At 42.9% G+C, this 19,659-nt stretch overlaps 1 protein-coding gene and 2 long non-coding RNA genes across 3 annotated transcripts; 1 reads left to right on the top strand and 2 right to left on the bottom strand.

Moving 5' to 3' along the window:
• Positions 1-339: 339 nt before the first annotated feature.
• ptchd3a (patched domain containing 3a) lies at positions 340-5,145 on the bottom strand. Its single transcript, XM_056584792.1, has 5 exons — positions 4,426-5,145; positions 4,136-4,257; positions 3,134-3,279; positions 905-2,546; positions 340-379 (listed from the first exon to the last, which is right to left on the bottom strand). The coding sequence occupies exons 1-5, from the start codon at positions 5,143-5,145 to the stop codon at positions 340-342; spliced, it is 2,670 nt and encodes an 889-aa protein (XP_056440767.1).
• A 2,395-nt stretch (positions 5,146-7,540) lies between these two features.
• LOC130377701 (uncharacterized) lies at positions 7,541-13,682 on the top strand. Its single transcript, XR_008894290.1, has 3 exons — positions 7,541-8,188; positions 8,318-8,461; positions 13,520-13,682. It is a non-coding gene; the product is annotated as an uncharacterized LOC130377701 (long non-coding RNA).
• Positions 13,683-14,711: 1,029 nt separating this feature from the next.
• On the bottom strand, positions 14,712-19,104 carry LOC130377700 (uncharacterized). Its single transcript, XR_008894289.1, has 5 exons — positions 18,811-19,104; positions 18,319-18,523; positions 17,904-17,985; positions 16,102-16,224; positions 14,712-14,853 (listed from the first exon to the last, which is right to left on the bottom strand). It is a non-coding gene; the product is annotated as an uncharacterized LOC130377700 (long non-coding RNA).
• Between the last annotated feature and the right edge of the window lie 555 nt (positions 19,105-19,659).

The following is a 19,659-nucleotide window of genomic DNA, read 5'->3' as shown; positions in this document are numbered from 1 at the left end:
CTCCTTTTGTAACTGCTCATGCCCCTTTTGCTCTTCCTCTCTCCCCACCATTCTCTTTCACCACCCTCTCCTTCACACATCCCCCACATTCACCCCTGCTCTCTGTCTACCCCATCACCCCTCTCACCCACTCCCTCCACACCTACTACTGTCTCTCACTCCCTCTGCTGGAGAGACCTCTCTCTCCCGTCACGCTGGGTGACCGGTCGTCCGCTCGGTCGACAGCCGTGACGGAGGCTGACAGACCCCTAGTCAGCCTAGCATCTGCCTGGCCACCATCCGTGCATTTCACCATCCCCGTGTGCTACCATCCGCACACATGAGGCGTCCCGTCTTTACTTAAGCCTGCCACACTGGGATCCTGGAGGGACCCCTGATTCTATAGATTGTCCAAAGATTATACCGTTTTGCCGTTATGATCAAGATGTAAAGGGGAAACAGGATCCACATATTTCTATTATGCAAGTGTTACTTAACACTGAGACATACTGCAAGGTTAAATGTTATACATATATGCGTTTATTCAAATTTCATATTCATGCACCCGTTGGCTATTAATATGACTTACCACTGGTTACCAAGCCAGGCCGAGCTCGGCCTACCGACTCAGTCTGATGACAATGTAATAATAATAAATAAATAAATAAATAAAAACATTGAACTTTCACATCACTGCATTGAATGTTGTCTTTCAGATTTGACCCAAAAGTCCCAGTATAAGGTTAGGGTTAGGGTCATAATTAAATTATGGAAATATTGACGTATCAATTATATACATTATGGACAGTCTGGATCATATTCCAAACATGGATGTTTGTGCTGACCACTTCCTATTACGTAAACATTAAGCTGTTGCTTATGGACTTTGAGGTTTTCTTTCCAAATCATTATATTTCTGTGGCACTGTTCGAAGTCTTTGTTGTCATATGCATATTGCAGGTCGTCAGGCCTATTGCTGTCATGCATTACGTTATGTGCCGCATCACTGTCCTTCACTTCCTGTTTCTCCTCATCCTTTTCTGATGAACAACAAGAGAACAGCGTCAAAAACACCGGGAGGAAGGTGATCCCGTGTAACAACCCAAATACCATCACCAAGGTCATGATCTTAAAGAATGTCCTGAAGATATGGTTCTTGGACGCCGCCAGCACCACCACACCCAGAATGGTGGACAGCGCGCCTTGCATGATTGGATAGCCGAGCATGAAGAGCGCGTCCACCATCCTGCCGTTGGCACTGGGCTTCTTGCTGGAGACAAAGCAGTAGGAGATGTGCGCGGAGAAGTCCACGGTGAAGCCGATGCACACCACCAGGATGATCATGGAGACGGTGTCCAGCTTCACGCCCCACAGAGCCATGAAGCCGGTGACTCCCACGATCACCGAGCCGATGGAGACGGTGACCCAGATGGAGCAGAGCGGGTTGGGGATCAGCAGGAGTGAGATGACCAGCATGACTGCCGTGGTCACCCCGATGTTCAGCACTGTGCTGGGGACGATCACGGCGTACTGGTCGTAGTAGATGAACGCCGGGTGGAACATGATCAAAGGGGCCGCCCCGCATGTCTTCATTTTCTCTTCCAAACCATTCATCATTTTGATCTCCATCGAGGAGTTGGAGATGTGAACCGTTTGGATGAAGAAGCGCGATGCAGGAATGGTTCCTCTCGTGATGTTCACATCTTGCTTGAATTCCGGCACTGCCACGAAAAACTTTGGAAGGTTTGCCATGAAGCTTTTTTTGTTGTTGAGGTTGAGATTCATTTTCTTTCCGAAATTTTCGTACGCGTCCAGCCAGGATGTGTACAACCTTTTACTTACAAAGTCCAACTCTCTAAAGTCGTTAGTACATTTCCGGAGCTCTGAACGCTTTGTCGTGTCCCAATATGGAAAGGGCTCTCTCACAACAAGCATTACATTTGGACCAAAACCTGAAAAATATTTCCTGTCCCGTTCATAGTAACTAATGACATATGAATCATCGGCCGCTAAATCCTTTAGGTCTATGCCCTGCTCTACATGGAAGCAACCGTAGATGCTTCCAGCAAGGTAGCCAGCATATATCAGGATGACCGCAGCCTTAGCCCAAGGTTTGGTCAGCAGCGGACCATAATAGTTCTTGAAGAAATTATTTACAGGTTGAATCTTCTCTGCTCCAGTTTCCTTGTCGTAGTCTCCTCCCACGCAGCACAGGGTGTTCCAGGAAGAGGACTTAGCCGGGGCTTCGGTCGGCACTTTCATGTAGGTCAACCAGTGTCCGTTTCTTTCCTCTCGTCTCCCATTCAGAGCCATGAAGGCCCCGAAGAAGGTAATGTTGTAGACGTAGCAGAATATGATGGCCGTGCTCGTATACAGACAGAAGTACTGGATGGAAGGGAAGTCGGACATGAGGCCGATGTAGAAACCAAGCACGTCGGTGAGGGTGGTGATGGTGATGGACATTGCCGCCTCCTTGTAGGTGTGTGCCATTCGCTTGGGAACCGAGTCCTTGACGTTGGTGTTTTGCCAGTTAGAGACCATAATGAACATGTCGTCAACACCGATACCTGGAATGGGAAGATCAAGGCAAAGCAGTAAAACATCATGTCTTCTCAGGTGGCTAACATGTCATCATAAATAAGGGCTTGTTTATGAAAATGCTTACAGGCTCTTCACAGATGTGTCATAGTAGGGCAAACACAAATTATGGGTCTGCTCGGTACCAGGGCGCATGGTCCATGGTCAATGTGTGATATCTTCAATAGATTTAGTCTACTTCCCATGTCATGGTACTTAAAAACAGCCGGCTGATTATTTGTGTTATGAGTGACAGTAGTGTTTGTTCTACACTCTATTATCTGTAGCGCATGAAGAGATTTCTTAGTGCATAGAGCTGTTGTTTAAGTGCAATCCTCTGCCAATAATATCAATGTCACAGGCGACGTTCGCCTACTTCACCTCGCTAAATAATGAATATCAGTCGGCTTCAAAGTATGTTCGTATGCACTGGACCTTTATGAGACCTTTCAAGTGATTTTATTTGATACAAAAATCAGTCGTGGTCCCACATGCAGGTCATGCCACCAAGTGGAGTCCTGAGCCCTACGATCAGAAACACTGGTGTAGGCCATGGGCGTGGAGAACTGTTCCTCACCCAGGATGAGGAAGGGGGAGTTGGCCACCGTCATGACGAAGGGGACACCGGCGTAGAGCAGCAGGCCGAAAGAGGACAGCACGGCGAGGCCAGCAGAGAGGACCCCGATCAACGCCACCCACACCTTGTTCCTCACATTGTCCAGTCTACACAGGAGACGAGCAGGTAGCACAGTGACAACCATCCTTCCACATATGAACACATGGAAACCGGGACTCATAACAATCTAACTATTGAGGCTACCTCGAAGCTTGTTGAAGATTGGAAACAAAATGATGGGAATCATTTATCCTGACATAGAGGTAGACCTTTGTTTACTCATTCAAGGTTAGTTTTAGACATGGGCAATGCACATTAATAACCATGAAAATGTCAATGTGCCAGAATTAGCTGTTTATCTATTGTCCATCGGCCGATGTTGACAGGCCACATGCACCTAAAAAAACGTAACTCATAAGAACTAAAAGAACTATACCCATCTTTGTGCGAGTCAAAATATAAAATGACCCATTACACATAAAACATACACCTAAGGTATAACAAACAAATGGACATAAAACACATAAAACATATACTAAAAGTATAACAAACGGCAAGCAAAATTAATGAAATTATCCAAATAAAATGAAAGAAAGAAAAGTAGAACGGGGTGCGGATGGTATACATACGACAGTTACCAGATAAAACTGAGAAGTAGAGTAGTTAGCGGTGTGGTAATGTGGTTATTTTTCTCAATGTTGACAGGTCTGGCTACTGATTAGCCACTTCTTATTGTTCGATTTGAATGAGCAACATGTTTGATTGTCTCTAATGTAAGATGGTGTTGTGTACCTTGAATAGTTCAATAATGCATACCTTGAATGATTCATGTTTCTACTAGCTATGTATACAGGTGTGTAGTCCTCATTATACACCTGGGCAATAATCAGTGAGAGGGCTTGCACAGATGTCAAGTAACCTCAGACGTTTGTTCCTCTGTTTGACCCCGGGTGCTCCCCTTACCTCAGACAAGAGACCACAGAGAAGGTGATGGCGAGGGCGTAGGTTATGGAAAATAACGGGATCCCGTCAGCGGTCAGTTTGTCAATCTCCTCTTGTTTGGACTGGGATGTGTAGTAGGAGACCTAGGTTTCCACATCATTGATGAAATATGAACAAATACAAATTTGTAAATGGTTAGAGAATAAATGAAATGCGTTAAAGGCCTTGGCATTGATTCAAAACAATCTTGCCTGAGGATTTTTTCTAAATACATCTGTGATATCTATTATTCCTAAATGTATTTCACATACCATAACGTTTTTGTACCCATGGTCATTCAAGAAGGTTTTTTGGAACTGCTGAAGCCATTTTTCCACCCCTCCTTTGTTCTCCAGGAAGTACACTAACTTTACGGCCTTGGCAAAGTCGATGAGGCCGTTCTCTTTCCTTCTCACCCCGCCAATGGTGGAGCCCAGAAAGGTGTGCTTTGAGGGGGCTGATGAGTTGTGCACAGGATAGAAGATGTCCATGTGACCGATTTTGCTTGCGTCATACTCGATGATCTCAAGAAGGTCGTTTGGGACGCAGCCACCATTGACCTTTACGCACAAGGTGACAAAGGTCCACTTGTTTTCCACAACAGAGACGCTCTTGACCTTATGGTCCAGCTTTATTATATCTTCAAAGGCTTCTTTGGTCATTATGTTGGATTTTCCTTTGGCCACGGCGATGATGGTGGCGTAGTGGCCTTCACTGACCAGCCTCTGGCTGGAGAACTCTGACTTCTGCCTCGGAAAGTATTCTTGGACAACGGCTCTCGCTTTCTTGGAGGGTCCATCTCTCGGTGTGAATTGCAGTTCTATGTCGTTGTCTGTTCTTTTTTCAATGAAGTAAAACCCCCCTCCCAAAATGAAGGAGACCACCAGCGGAACGATGAAGAATCCGATGGGATAGGAGCCAACAAGTCCGCCCAATTTCTCAAAAAGTCGTGAGAGCGGCCTTTCCACGCAGTCTGTTCTTCTGCAGCCCATCCTGTGAGTAGCAGTGAACCCTGCGGTCTGTGGATTGAAGAACGATTTGAGGTCATTTTTATACCGTTTTTGTCAGTGTCACATGACCTAAACATTGTGTATTATATACCTGTCATGTGATTGGGGGGAAAACGTTGTCGCTTTTGCTTCATCCATTGTGATTCAATGGCTTACAGTAATTATGCCAGTGGATCAAGGGCTTCTTTTAAGAGCACTTCCTGGAGAATAAAAATAAACACTTTTGTTTGTTTAACGATAAGCTCAGGGGTTACTGCAGGGCAAAACTCAAGACAAAAAAGTCCAGTTGTTAATGTTTAGCCTTGAGACCAGGGCCGCTGCTGGCTGTTTCGGTGGGGGGGTGCCTTGGGGCCCTACACACTCTGCGTACTCTGCGTATAGGGAGCGGCGGGCCTGCTTGAGACCACAGAGTAATGGAACACTCCATTAAGAAGAGTGCCTTTGGTCTTGGCGTGTTAAGAATTTGTTGTCAATGCTATGTGACCTAACTTTCTCTCGTCGCCTTGGCAATTTCAATGTTTACTGTAATGTTTAGTAATGCTCTTAAAAAGTCCAGTTCAGATTAAAAATGTCTAACCAAACTTCCTGCAACTGGCAACTGCTTCTAAAATAATCACGAGATAACATTCTGAAATTGAGCCATTCAGAGCACGAACAGTGGCATAAAGCATCCGTGGTTATTTAAACTTGAGGGAACTAATAAATGACAACACTGTTTGCATCTGGTGAAGATGGTTTTATTTCAATATTACCATCGCTCACTTTTGGCATGTAGCAAACTATCAATTGACAACATTGACAACATTTTGTCAATGTTGTGGTCCATCCACTGTGTTTTAATAGCAGGGAAGGTATGCCAATAACCTCAATATCTTCATCACTTCAACGGTTATCAAACATTTCTGTAAATCCAGGCAAAACTAAAGAAGTACGTGGTATTTGAGCATAGTTGAAACCCTGAGGGAAATTACAGTAGGAAACACAATGAATGAAAGCAGCTGCCTGAGTGAAGAATAGTGTTTACAAATGGACTGAACCTTTCTAACCTCTAATTAATAAATAAGACCTAACAACAATGTGATTCATGCAAAACCAGAAAATCCACAACCGAGAGTTGAACGACCTGGTCTATTTCCTGAACTCCAGCTACCCTGGAAGAATCAAGAAAACACTGATTTAAAAGCCAGTGTTATAACTAAATAAGGCCTGTGTGAAATATATTAATAGTTCATGTCTTCAGGAGTGGGCATGCCAAGTTTGAAAAGGTGTGATTCCTGCTATTCACAGGTTTCTCGTGAATAGCAGTGTGAGACTGTGTGACTGTGATAAGAGACCTATGTAAATAAGCCCAAGGGGGTTTGACGTCAAGAAAGGAACACGAAACCAGTAGAAAACAGAATAATAGTTTATGTATGATGTATGGGCTTTGTGTGCACGCACTGCTCACTGATTAGTCTTGAACTTTACCAGAACTTAGGTTCTGCACATGGTTGTTTCTCTTTTTCAATGTCTTTTTATGAAGGACAATACATTTTTTTACCCTATTTTTCTCCTGTGTAATACGCTTGGGGCATTTTGGGACAATTCCAGGGTCATCTTTTGTCAAATGATGTGAAATACCATATTTTTTTGTGTTTAATTACAATATTCATTGTTCGATGATTGGTTTCGGGTCCAATTCATTTTTCAAAGACAGTTTTCACTTGATCATTCAAGAGAAAAATTAAATGTTTACTCAGTAACAGTTGGATGTAGAACTACTTCCCTTAATTTAAAACATAAATCAAGGTCCGTTGTGTTAAATCAAGGGTGCCATGTGAGAAGGTGAAATCCTCCCCCTTCTCACTGTCTCGCATTAGAGTAATTATTATTATTATTATTATTATTATTATATTGTGTGTGTGTGGGGGCGTGGGGGCGTGACCCCTTCGTTGTGGATCACCGCGCCTCACAGTGGCTGGGTAGCATGAAGGACTCAAATGCTTGCATCACCCGCTGGTTCTTGGCACTGCAGCCATTTCGTTTCACGGTGCAGTACCGAGCGGGAAAGCAGAATACTGTCGCAGACTTTGTGTCTCGCCATCCTGTTGGCGAAACTCCGGAGGTGGTGGGAAATGTGAGAAGGTGAAATCCTCCCCCTTCTCACTGTCTCGCATTAGAGTATTATTATTATTATTATTATTATTATATTGTGTGTGTGTGTGTGTGTGTGTGTGTGTGTGTGTGTGTGTGTGTGTGTGTGTGTGTGTGTGTGTGTGTGTGTGTGTGTGTGGGTGTGTGTGTGTGTGTGTGTGTGTGTGTGTGTGTGTGTGTGTGTGTGTGTATATATATTAGATTGGGCTGGTGTGAAGTTAGTCTTCCGTCCCGGTAGGGGGCAGTGTGGTAAGGTAGCTTTAGGTAAATGTTCCCCCAACTAATGGTCTGGCCCATACGGCCTTGATTGGGCCAATTGGCATTTCCCTATTTAAGGGCTGCTCATTTGGTGTTTGGAGGCTGAAGGTGGTGCTGGTTTGACGTGAGGCCAGTACGAAAGACGTATGTTTTGGTTATGATATCCTATGTTATGTTATCTTAGTTTTTGTTTGCTGACCGATGCAGTCACTGCAGAGAAGGCGTGAAAGATACATCATAATCCACGTCTGGAAACTCCTACACAAGAAAGTGCCCAATGATATCAACATGGAGTTCTACTACACCGGAAGGCTCGGATGGAGAGCTAGATTACCCAAGCTCTATGTCAGAGCGAAAACGTCTGCCAAAACCCTATACGATGCCTCGTTTGCCGTCCAAGGAGCTAAGCTTTGGAACGCACTACCGAAAAATGTCAACACCCAGGATAACCTTGATACACTCAAATGGCACCTGGCCGAATTCCTGGGCAGAATACCTGATCAGCCCCCCACAACTGGCTACAGGACATGAAATCACAACTCCATTGTTAACTGGTTAAACCAGCCGGGTGGCCTTCGAGAGAAGTTGACGACCCAGTAGGATCCTGCTGAACCATTCAATAAGGTTCAATAAGGTAAGTCATTTCCTTTTTCATTTGGAACGTTGCTATATTTTTTGTGAATGTTTTGGAGAGATTAAAACTTCACTTTTTCTTAGTCCTGAGTCCATTGCCCTCATTTTTGCCCACACTCGCAATTTCCAGTTGGCCGTATCCCAGATACGTGGGGCGACCACGCCGGTCCCTCACAGGCCACTAGCGGGGAGATTGTAGATTGCAACCAACGGAATCTCTCCCATAACCCTTCCCTTTCCAAGGACCATGGTGGCGTGGCCTCTTCTGTATTGGGTAAGGTGCCAGTAGGTACTTCCAAAATCGAGTAGCGAAGGATCCCGTGAAGAGACTCTTTGATAGATTTATTTATTGTCGATAGACATTTTGTCTGTAAATATCAAAACTATAGGTCATAGCTTACAAGTTAAGGTGATAGTTCATAGCGGGTTTTTTTTGTTTTTTTAGAGCTTAAAATAAAAATGGAACCTAAATACTAAGCTGTTTAAAAGCTCAGCAGTTGAGAACTCCTCTGAGATGAGAGCATGCTTAATTCAGTTCAGACTTGTTACCTTTTTATCCGCTGTGTGTGACAGCTGGTGGTGTGCGTGGGCGAGCCAATCAAGTTAGCATGTATTATTCCTTTAATGTATAATTATTAATGTATCATAAATTTCAAGCATTCCTTATTCATATGTATAGCTTATTTCATACAGCTATTATTAAATACAGCTGTATTTTACTATTATTATCAATTCTTGGCTTCCTTCCATTATCTATTATAAATGTAACTTGTATGGGTTGGTCTTTTCACCTTGGTAACACTAAAGCCCCCTTCACATGATCAGGACTAAAACGCTCTGCGATAGTGTTCACATGAAGCCCCCTTCACATGATGAGAGGCAGAGCACAGCGCCGGCACACGTCATCAATGTACAGTAGCATATACAGGCTTTATGAAGATGAATGGACCGACCAATAGGTCTTTATTCTTCCCGAGGCGAGTTCAAGGTGTGTGTGTGTGTGTGTGTGTGTGTGTGTGTGTGTGTGTGTGTGTGTGTGTGTGTGTGTGTGTGTGTGTGTGTGTGTGTGTGTGTGTGTGTGTGTGTGTGTGTGTGTGTGTGTGTGTGTGTGTGTGTGTGTGTGTGTGTGGTGTAAAATCAACTACTACAGAGCATGTTTCACTTTAATAATCCAAATTATAGTTGATATGCATATGCAACTGAAAGGCTACAGACAGCCACTGTCATAGGACATGTTAAGTGTCGGGTTTCATGTTGGTGATTATCATGTGATACTTATTTGAATACTTGACGTCACACAGTAGACATACATTTGAAATATTATTATATCCTATTCATGTGTAAGACAAAGTCAGTTGAAGATATGTAGAAATGTGATAGAACTTCAAATCTCATCTCAAAGATCACCGGACACAAAGTTAAATCTCACTTGACACAAATGAGATCTGTGACACGATAATGGACTGAAACATTTCATCATAGTTAATCTAATATCATCAACACACAAAGCAATATAAACACAAAACTACCAAAAAAAAATCACATTCTAGATCAAATATGTATCAAAAGGCTGATCCTTCAGAAATCTGTTCGTATGCGCAAGATTTTTATGCACCCAATAAACCGCTAAACTTGTAGTTTCCAAATGATCATCAACAGCAGAATGGAATAAAATACGCTTGTATATAAAACAACAGTATAAGAGCCTACGTGTGACTGAAGCTCAATAAAGTGTCACAGGTATATTGCAGCATATCGCTCAAGTCATCTGTGTCATCATGTGATAAAATGGTGTCTTTCAGTGAATCACTCACTTCTGGTAGTGGGTGGAGTCAGTTTGAAGGCCCCTGCAATGAATGACTTCCTGTGGCACTCCTTGGCACTCCTCGTGGCCAAGAGTCTGGTGCTGAAGGTACTCCTCTGCTCTGAGGAGCAGGTGGGGACCCTGTCAAGGAGACGGCGGCATTGGGACAGCGTCCTCCTTTCTGTGGCGACCATCAGATGGAGTCCGGTTCCAACACCCCCAGACGAGAACAGGCCTTCCTGGTCCGTTTTTAAGCGCATAGCGTCATGATTAGGAGTTGTTTGCTCGTGGCTGATCCTTCAGGCATCCGTTTGTGTACTCAAGACCTTCATGCAACCTTCAACCCGGTATTTTCAAAGTATCATCAAATTGCTTATTAATCGATAAGCTCCTGGGACGCCAAATGCATATTTGGCAACCCCTAGCACAACCCACAGGGTGGTCAACCCTGAGTTAGGGGTCCCTGTCCGTGAGGCCTGTGTCATTATTAATTGCTATACAGAGTAGGTGGCCTGGACTTTCAGACCACACTCACTGAGGCTCACTGTCTGCACAGGAACTCAGGATCACTGTGGTTCATCACTGCCTAGCGATTAATGACATGCATGCTACTGTTTAGCTCACGTCTTATACCGCTGTGCGGTTGACAAACGGATAACACCTGGAGGTCAGCCCAAAGCTGTGAAGGGACTGTCCATTCATCCTTAATCTGAGATTTACGGAGAGTCGTAAAAAGGTTGAGAGATAAAACTCTTATCGTATAAACATTATGCAACGTTGAGAAGCTGAACCTCAAATCTTGGTGTTGTAATCCACCTGATTGAAATAGTGTGTGGGTAGTGTGTGTGGATGTGTGTGTGCACTCTGATTAAACCTCTCAGACTCATATTATTAAGAACCTACTTATTAAAAGGTGGTAATGGTGGAAAGCATCGACCCCCCCCCTCCTCCTCCTTTTAGACAAACTTGGGTATCTGAGTGTATACAAAACTACAATACTACTTTCCCGGGCCTCGTGACAAGAGCCTTGGCGCCTCTGAGGCCCTTAACCCCTGTCAGCTGTCGGTCAGTCGCCGGCCCCCAGGGGCCCTCTGATGGCCCCCGGGCCTCATATCTCATTTCACACGGATCTGTTCTCGGGGTCATCCATTCACTCTGTGTCGGCGGTGAGAAATGTATTCTCCCGCCTCACTCACAGCAGGGGGGGAAGGGGAGGTCCCCCCCTCTCCCTCATATCAGTTTAGAAGACAAACCCAAGGAGAGGCGGAAGTTAGACGACATCGCTTTACCTTTAATTTTTTGAGTTGCTGAGATGAATGTGTGTGTAGAAGAGGGACTTAATTTGTATGTTGTTGAGGAGGTGAATGTGTGTGTAGAGGGGGGGAATGTTATGTTTGTGTAGAGAGGGTGAATATGTGTAGCGGATGTGAATATATGCGTTAAAAGCTTATTTTCTTCAAAAGAAAAGCAACACTGATCAACAGCAGAGGCCCAGAACCTCAACTGATTCTACGCCATTTAACACTGACCGTTTTTTTTTTTCTTGTCTTCCCATTCACAACCTAAAAGGGTTGATGGAATGATGGATGGATGACGTTTTCAAACATGAAACGCCTACTATCACAGCTTTTCTTTTTCTCTCTCTCTCTCTCTCTCTCTCTCTGGCTGGCTGGCTGGCTGGCTGGCTGGCTGGCTGGCTGCCCCTTGCTCACTCAGCCACACACACACAAGGTCACACACACATTCAGCATGACACCAACATGTCATTATATTCAGGCTGCTTACTTAGGCTGCCTGCTAAACACTGTGCTACTAAGCTAAAAGCTTTTGTGTTTTTCCCTGTACAGGCTGATGGAGCTGAAACTCCACGTACTAGCGAATATTAAAGAAAAGTGGAGTATCATTGATTCCTTTGGCAAAGTCTTATCCCACAAACGACACTGGCTGGTACAGAATGCGTCACGTTAAGTTGATGGCTCATTCAAAATGCATTGGTTTATATTTCCTTCCGCAGAGCACGTTCATTTCAGTTTTTGAGGAGGTCTGCTTAAAAAATCGGAAATATTGACAGATATATATAACTAAAGGGTGCACTATAGTGTCTGCGCATACTCTCTCGCTTTCTGTCTCTTGTCTGAGAAACGCTCCCATTCAAAATGAATAGGTTTATATTTCATTCTGTTCAGCACAAAAAATCGGACAAAGGCTCCCATTCAGAATGCATTGGTTTACAATCGTGCTCTGGGACACGATTCAATTGATTAACGTTTGTGAGCATGGGCACGAAATCGCATGATACCGGGTTGCATAGGCAGCACTATGGAACATTGCAATTCTGGAGCAAAATACTTGGATCAAAGGAAAGTAGGGGAAACCAGTGATGACATCTTATAACATCTATTCCTCAAATCATGAGCTTTCTAGGGTGATCATATGTGTTGATACATCATTTAATCCAAATGTCAAGTTTAAAGGCAAGAAACTCCATAGAAAATGCAAAACCTTTCTATCCACATTGCAGATTCTATGGTAAAGTGGTTTAATACAATTATTTTGTATTGTACAATGTGTCTTTGGGGAAAACTGATAACAATTTGATCAGTGTGATCAGTGTATGGAGTTTCTAACGGTATAGATTTGCACAGCTGTTTCGATTAGAGATATTTTTAACACATTTGGTTTGGGAGTTCAAAGTTTTTAAATTTTGCCTACCAGGTAGAGAACAAGCGAAAGCATATCGGGGTCAAAAGTTTTCAAAATTGGGATTTATATACATAGCATCGGTAAGCAGATCTCTAACTAGCGTCGTTCCATAATTCCTATAGGGGGCGATATAACATTTGGTAAAAGACAAGAACGATTTTGCTGTGCAGTGAAAATTTCGGAAAATCTTCAGAAATGTACTTCAGAATCATAGCTTAAATGAAATACGGTTTTGATATTCATGATAACCCTCATTACAATCCTGAGGAATGGTTTTGATTGTGTAAAAAATAGCAGAGTTATGGCAAATTCAATGTATGTTAATTACCATACATCTGTGTTGGTTAGTTTGTGTGTGTGAGTGTTAATATTCCGGATTGGTAATGCATGTATCTCCGAGGTGGACTGGAAAAGTTTGGTGCGTAGGGGGCGCTATCATTTGCGGCATGAGTTTAAAAGATCAAAACGATAGATTTATTAGAAATTAAGAAACTTGGTGTACATGCCTTATTTTGCATGTTGAGGATTCAGCCTCTTAGACCCATGTCTGGATAGATTTTGCTGTAGGCTACAGTCAAAATTATGTCAAATGACAAAAGTTCTGTTGAAACGATCTATGGAATTACCTAATTAAGATTGAAAGGTGTGTGTGTGTGTGTGTGTGTGTGTGTGTGTGTGTGTGTGTGTGTGTGTGTGTGTGTGTGTGTGTGTGTGTGTGTGTGTGTGTGTGTGTGTGTGTGTGTGTGTGTGTGTGTGTGTGTGTGTGTGTGTGTGTGTGTGCAAATTCAATTACTTTATAAAAATCGAATAATTATTCTATTGTAGACAATGGAGTTTGAACCCAACCCTTCAGCTGGGAGTCCACCTCCAGGACCAGAGCCTCCTGCCCCCCATAGCTCCACTACTCAGATGGCTACGCTATTCTCCAGAAACGGTGGGTCCAGAAACCTGCACGGGATTTCCAGACTCAAGTTTCTGGCTTCAATAAGTGCACTTAAAAGTCCAAGCTCCCCTTTGAAGATCTCCATGTGCTGGCGTGGAATTCTTTCAGAGAAATGCTCTTCAGGGTAGTGGCCAAGGGGCACCTGTTGGGATAAACACATGTTAAATACATCACACACACACACACACACACACACACACACACACACACACACACACACACACACACACACACACACACACACACACACACGTACACGTTAAATGCCTAGGCCTATAGTATAACAGATTTATAACCCATTGAATATAACCCATTTGATTCAGCATACTACAAATATGACAGGGAGTAAATGGACCTCATTTATACAGCTTTTTCTAACCAGTGGCCACTCAAAGTGCTTTACAATATTGCCGAACATTCACCCCTTCATGCACACATTCACACACCGACAGTGGTGTCAACCATGCAAGGCAACAGCCAGCTCGTTGGGAGCAGTTAGGGTGAGTTGCCTTGCTCAGGGACACCTCGACACTTTAGTTAGGAGGAGCTGGGGATTGAACAAGCAACCTTCCGGTTACCATCCAACCCGCTCTTCCTCCTGAAACACATGCCGCCCCTTAAGTAAACCTTAGTATACATTAAACACTTGAATAGCATAGGCTACTCTGGGCATTATCAGAAGTATACTGCATATTCTCCAGGGAATAAGTATACAAACTCAAGGAAGTAAGTATAGGTCTACTGAATACTGAGGGATGTACAGTATATGTTCTCCCAAAATAACAGTGTGGCAAACTTACAAAATCACTGGACTGCTTGCTGAGCAGCCACATGATGGCCATGCCATGAACGGTGACGTTGATGTCAGGGAGAGTTTCCAGGAGGGACCTTTCATCTGCAGTTCCCTTGTTGGTCGGCGGGGGGCGCTGTAGGGTCGGTGGAGCGTTGGGCATCCATGAACCGTAGTCAAACTAAAAATTAATCATTATCAGTTCAAATTTTTTGCTGTATTTTGACAAATAATCAAAATAAGTGGATTAGAAAAAAAAGCGCCGAGTTCACCCCGCCGGAGCTGCTCGTCCGCTGGTCCACAAAATCTTAGCGATGCTCTGATTGGAGGGCAGAGGGGAAGTGGGAGCTAATATTCAAATGTTCCCCCTTCCTACGTAGGATGGTGCGCCGAATCTGACTCGCTCGTTTGGTAGCCGGAGGCGAGCTGAGTCCAGAAATGCGTATCTCACTCAAAGAATCATGTACAGACTTATTTCAAAGTTTGTATGCGTGTGGGAGCACCATCTACCCACAACAACACCCCAAATCCCAGGAAAAGTGCTGTTTTCATAATATGTCCCCTTTAAGCATAGTACCACACTTACGCCTCGTTTCCACATACGTATGTTTTTCGTATCCGTGCTTCCGTAAATTGACGGAAGGAGTCGCTAGTGTTTTACGTACGGGCATTAATTTAATTACGGACAAAAGATGAAGGAGTTCAAGTACCTCGGGGTCTTGTTCGCGAGTGAGGGTACTATGGAGCGTGAGATTGGCCGGAGAATCGGAGCAGCGGGGGCGGTATTGTGTTCGCTTTACCGCACCGTTGTAACGAAAAGAGAGCTGAGCCGCAAGGCAAAGCTCTCGATCTACCGGTCGATCTTCGTTCCTATCCTCACCTATGGTCATGAGGGCTGGGTGATGACCGAAAGGCCGAGATCGCGGGTACAAGCGGCCGAGATGAGTTTTCTCAGAAGGGTGGCTGGCGTCTCCCTGGAGACCTCGGGGAAGACCCAGGACTAGGTGGAGAGATTATATCTCAACACTGGCCTGGGAACGCCTCGGGATCCCCCCGTCAGAGTTGGTCAATGTGGCCCGGGAAAGGGAAGTCTGGGGCCCCCTGCTTGAGCTGCTCCCCCCACAACCCGACCCCGGATAAGCGGACGAAAATTAGATGAGACAAAAGATGTGGGAGGGTATGATAATGGCCGTTTTTAGGAGACCGGTACTTTGGAACATGAGGATCGACATATACAGAGATAAAAACAAAACCAACCAGGCTTGGAAAGAGATCGTTGGCCTGCCAGGTACTTACAAGTTTTGTGAAAAACATAAAAACTTTCATACGGTATCTCCGTAAAACGACGGCGAAAGTTAAACTTTTTGAACGTATATTACGGACATACCGGACAGAAATTTTACGGAGGGGAGGAGTCTCGGAGGAAAAACGGACATTACGGAGAATCCCATAGGAATGAATGGACTTTCGGTCGGAGACGGTTGGATCGCATACGAGAATGTAAGTATGTGGAAACGAGGCGTTAGCCTATTGATTGATGAAAGTTGATTTAAAAAGCATCACACCATTTTCAGAATTGTGTTACTTGTCACTGTTTGTCAATTGATGTTATTTATTAGTTTGTCTCAAATAAATGATTAGCATAATTTTCAAACACTACAAAAAAAACAATACCCTTGTAAAGCGTTGAGTCCAAACTGTACTTCTTTAGTGAAGGAGAACCGGACCTCATCAGGTAGGGACAGAACACAGTGAACCTTCATACAGTGAGGAATCCCCTCTGCATAAATGCTCCAGCTGGGGAAAATATTTCAAAAAGTACAACAATTTAATAATAAAAGTACAACAATTTATTAATAACAATTCAATACTATCAATGCTAGAATAGTTAGCTTAAAACTGTAAGATTGGTTTCACTAGAATAACAAATTGTCATATGAATTGTTGAAATGTGCTAGGGAAACATGCAAAATTAACCAAATAGTTTCTCCCGTGAGGGCTCCACACACCAAAGCTATTTTGAACCAGGGTCCTTTTGTCCTAAATTTGTATTTCATATTTCTTGATAGCAAAGTACATGGATGCGGCATTATTTGTAAAAACATATTCACAAATAATTATATTTAACACTGCTTTTTGGCTATTCTTAAAGGGGGTTCTTCCAACGTGGGGTCTATTTATGCTGCTCCCGCCTGGCGTTTTGGATGCGTTTTAGTCCAGCTTATCAATTGAAATTGAACTAGATGATTGAGTCTTTGCAGGATTTAATATGCCTCCGGATGAATTCAAGGAAACAATAAACTTCAGCTTACTTTTGCACTATACACTTGAGCTATGATGTGTGGAAGCCTTTAATAGTTATTAAGCAAACCTTTCACGTAGAAGAAAAACCAAACACCATTGTGGAGCTATTCCCGGCCAGAATCCGAAGGTAAAAAACGGCCATAACGCTTTCAGGCTTTTTTAGTTCCATTAGCTTAAAATAGATTCGAGGGTAGTCCCAACTTTTGATTGATTTATCTGGTAACCCAAAACTCCCAGTTACAATTAAAGGCATATTGTACGATTCCAGTGATATGCACTTTTTAATATGTTGTTGAAATTGGTTTTTACATCCTGACAGCAATAAATAACTTATGGGCAATGAAAAAGAAGCGAAAAAAAACGAATTCTGTATCTGCTATAAACCTGTTAAAATGCTTACCAATCGGAGACATTGTACCCGAATCTAAAGAACCAATCACAAGCCTGCGCGTTCTCTCCCCTCTGGAAAGTTGGAGAATGCTCGAGGAAAAACGAGAATAAATATTGGATTCTCTTTTCAGCGATGGCGACAGCTGAGGGAGTTGAATGGCCTGAAAAGTGACGCAATGGTTGCCGTTGAAGTAAGCCGTAAGCAGCATTAGCGCTCGTGCACGGCTCTGTGTCGAGGGGTTGGGGCAGGGAGTCCTGAAGGGTGGGGGAGGAGTTAAACGGAACTCCGAAGAGAAGCTAATTTCAAATCATGCTAGCTCTCTCACATCGTACAGTATAGCTTTAACATGCGCACTACCATGTGTATAACCCCTAGTCGGCAATTTGAGTCCATATTAACACTTTATTCTACGTTTTTAAAACTTCATGCATTTGATTAAGATTTTTGGGTTTGGAACTTCTTTAAGAAATGCTAGCGCTACATTTCAATCTGATATTTGGTCTCAGCTACGCCAGATCAGATATTCTGCATCGGGATTTCTGATCCCCGACACCTGCTACCAAAGTGTCTTGTGATCTTGATGTTCGCTGCTTTGTGAGCGGATCTCATATCATCTCTACATTAGGCCCACTGACTGGGCAACAAACAAACTGCATGAAGGTCAAGATTAGGGATCTTACTTCATTGCCTAAGCAAGCAATTATACAATTATTGCAATAAGCATGTGATTTGTGCTATTATAAATTATTTAATTAATTAATTATGAATATAAATTACATACCAATACTGTTCCTTTCTCAGTTTCAATTCTTTCTTTCTGCTTTGGCTCGCATTAGGCTGGATGTCATCAAACACTAAACAAGCTGCAACGCATGATAGAAGACCATAAAAAGGTAAAATATGCAAATACATATATTTTCATAATTGTTTGGATTGTACTCTGAAACACAATCGTATGTAGATGCTAACTTTAACGGGTATAGGCAGCATAGAGAAATCTTTTTGCTTCATTAAAAAACAAATGTCAACATGCCTTACTTTTTCGAAGCAGGGTTTAGACTGAAGCTAACTTGAAATGTAAAATCTTGCATAATGTACCTTTTAATTGTATACAACTTATTCCAGAACTAACATAGGTATGTTATAGCACTTTAATACAAAATACAATAACCAATTTGGTGACAAGTTCCATGTACCTGTGGCCTCTCTGAACTGTTGAACTTCTTTGTTGGTGATCCAGCGATGGATGGGGAAGAGGAAGGTCTCTCCTTCAGGGGACTTGAGTTCCACCTTGGCAGGGAACCAGGGGTCTTGTGGCAGCAGAAGACGGGGATTTTTGTTCAGCTCAATCAGTACCAGTTTGCCAATGGACTTTTTGCAGTCCAGCTCAAATTTTAAAACCTACAGGTGGACAGGGCGAGAGAGAAGTGTGATATAGCTTCTATAAAGCTATATATAGCTTGTCATTAGTTCTAAAAACACGTTTATTTGCATTAGCATTCACAATCATTAACATCTTTGATGATTTAATCTTTCATTGAGAAAGATTAGGTCCAATGAAAGGTAAATTACATGTAAATCCTTATTACACAAACATTATTGTCAACTACTTTGACAATTATTTAATATAGTAAAATAAACAAGTTGACAATATTTGTCTAGGAATGTATTTAAAATGTCAAACTTACAGATCAAGCCTTGAACAAAAAATGTCCAGTAGAAAGAGCTTTGCGTCGGCTCTCCCCCTCTGTCCCCACTAGTTTAATGTGGACATGATCCCAAGTGGAGGCAAGGAGACGGTCTTCAGTCGTTATGACCCCTTTGTATTTAGGCATCTTTCCTCTGTAGTGTTAACGTCGGAGTGGTACACTCACATGAGTCACTTTAACATGAAATAGAATGCAGGTATTACCTTGTTATATAGCCCTCTAAAATAATGCTTGGTATTTTGGATTTACCTTCCTTAAGTACTCTTATTTCTACGTTACCCCTCCTATAATAACACATCTACAGGTTGATAAGGAAATCAGTAGGGAGGTTAATTATTAAGTGTCAGATTGTTGCCTTTGCTTCCGCCTTCCCCCAGTATTCTAATAATGTGTTCTGAACATATAACATTACTCTCACACTTTTGTTTGTAGTTTAGTACAAGATACATCATACTGCCTTTAAGATCACTTTTATTTTTAAAGGTGTCAGCTTAAGCTTTTATGCCCTCAACTGGCTTGGTTACCCCAGTCGATAATGTAACATATTTCTGAGCGCATAATATAATAATATAACATTTTGCCTATAATGTTACCACGTATAACATTTTGGTTCACCTATTACGCAATGAATAAAGCATAATAATGTTCTCCTTATGTTATGAAGCAAAGATAATCATTTTCTACTTATAAGCCGTTTTCACACATTTTGCTGCATTTGTATATCAGGAGATTCAACCCTGAGGGTGATTCACACTTGATGCCTTATATGCAAACATCGATGTCGTTCAGACATCAGTAGAATCAACGGGGGGTTCAGAGGGGAGGGCT

The sequence above is a fragment of the Gadus chalcogrammus genome, chromosome 23 (assembly GCF_026213295.1).
Source record: "Gadus chalcogrammus isolate NIFS_2021 chromosome 23, NIFS_Gcha_1.0, whole genome shotgun sequence".
Classification (NCBI taxonomy): Eukaryota; Metazoa; Chordata; class Actinopteri; order Gadiformes; family Gadidae; genus Gadus; species Gadus chalcogrammus.
Note: the sequence above shows the minus strand (reverse complement) of the source record. Positions and strands in the feature narration are given on the sequence as shown.

What these genes read in the sequence shown, in the direction of transcription:
- ptchd3a (XM_056584792.1), bottom strand. Translation starts at nt 5,145, where the DNA reads ATGGGCTGCAGAAGAACAGACTGCGTGGAAAGGCCGCTCTCACGACTT. An exon ending in ATGGGTACAAAAACGTTATG is followed by an intron (nt 4,258 to 4,425) that starts GTATGTGAAATA and finishes GTGGAAACCTAG; the next exon opens with GTCTCCTACTACACATCCCA. An exon ending in CTCCCCCTTCCTCATCCTGG is followed by an intron (nt 2,547 to 3,133) that starts GTGAGGAACAGT and finishes TTCCCATTCCAG; the next exon opens with GTATCGGTGTTGACGACATG.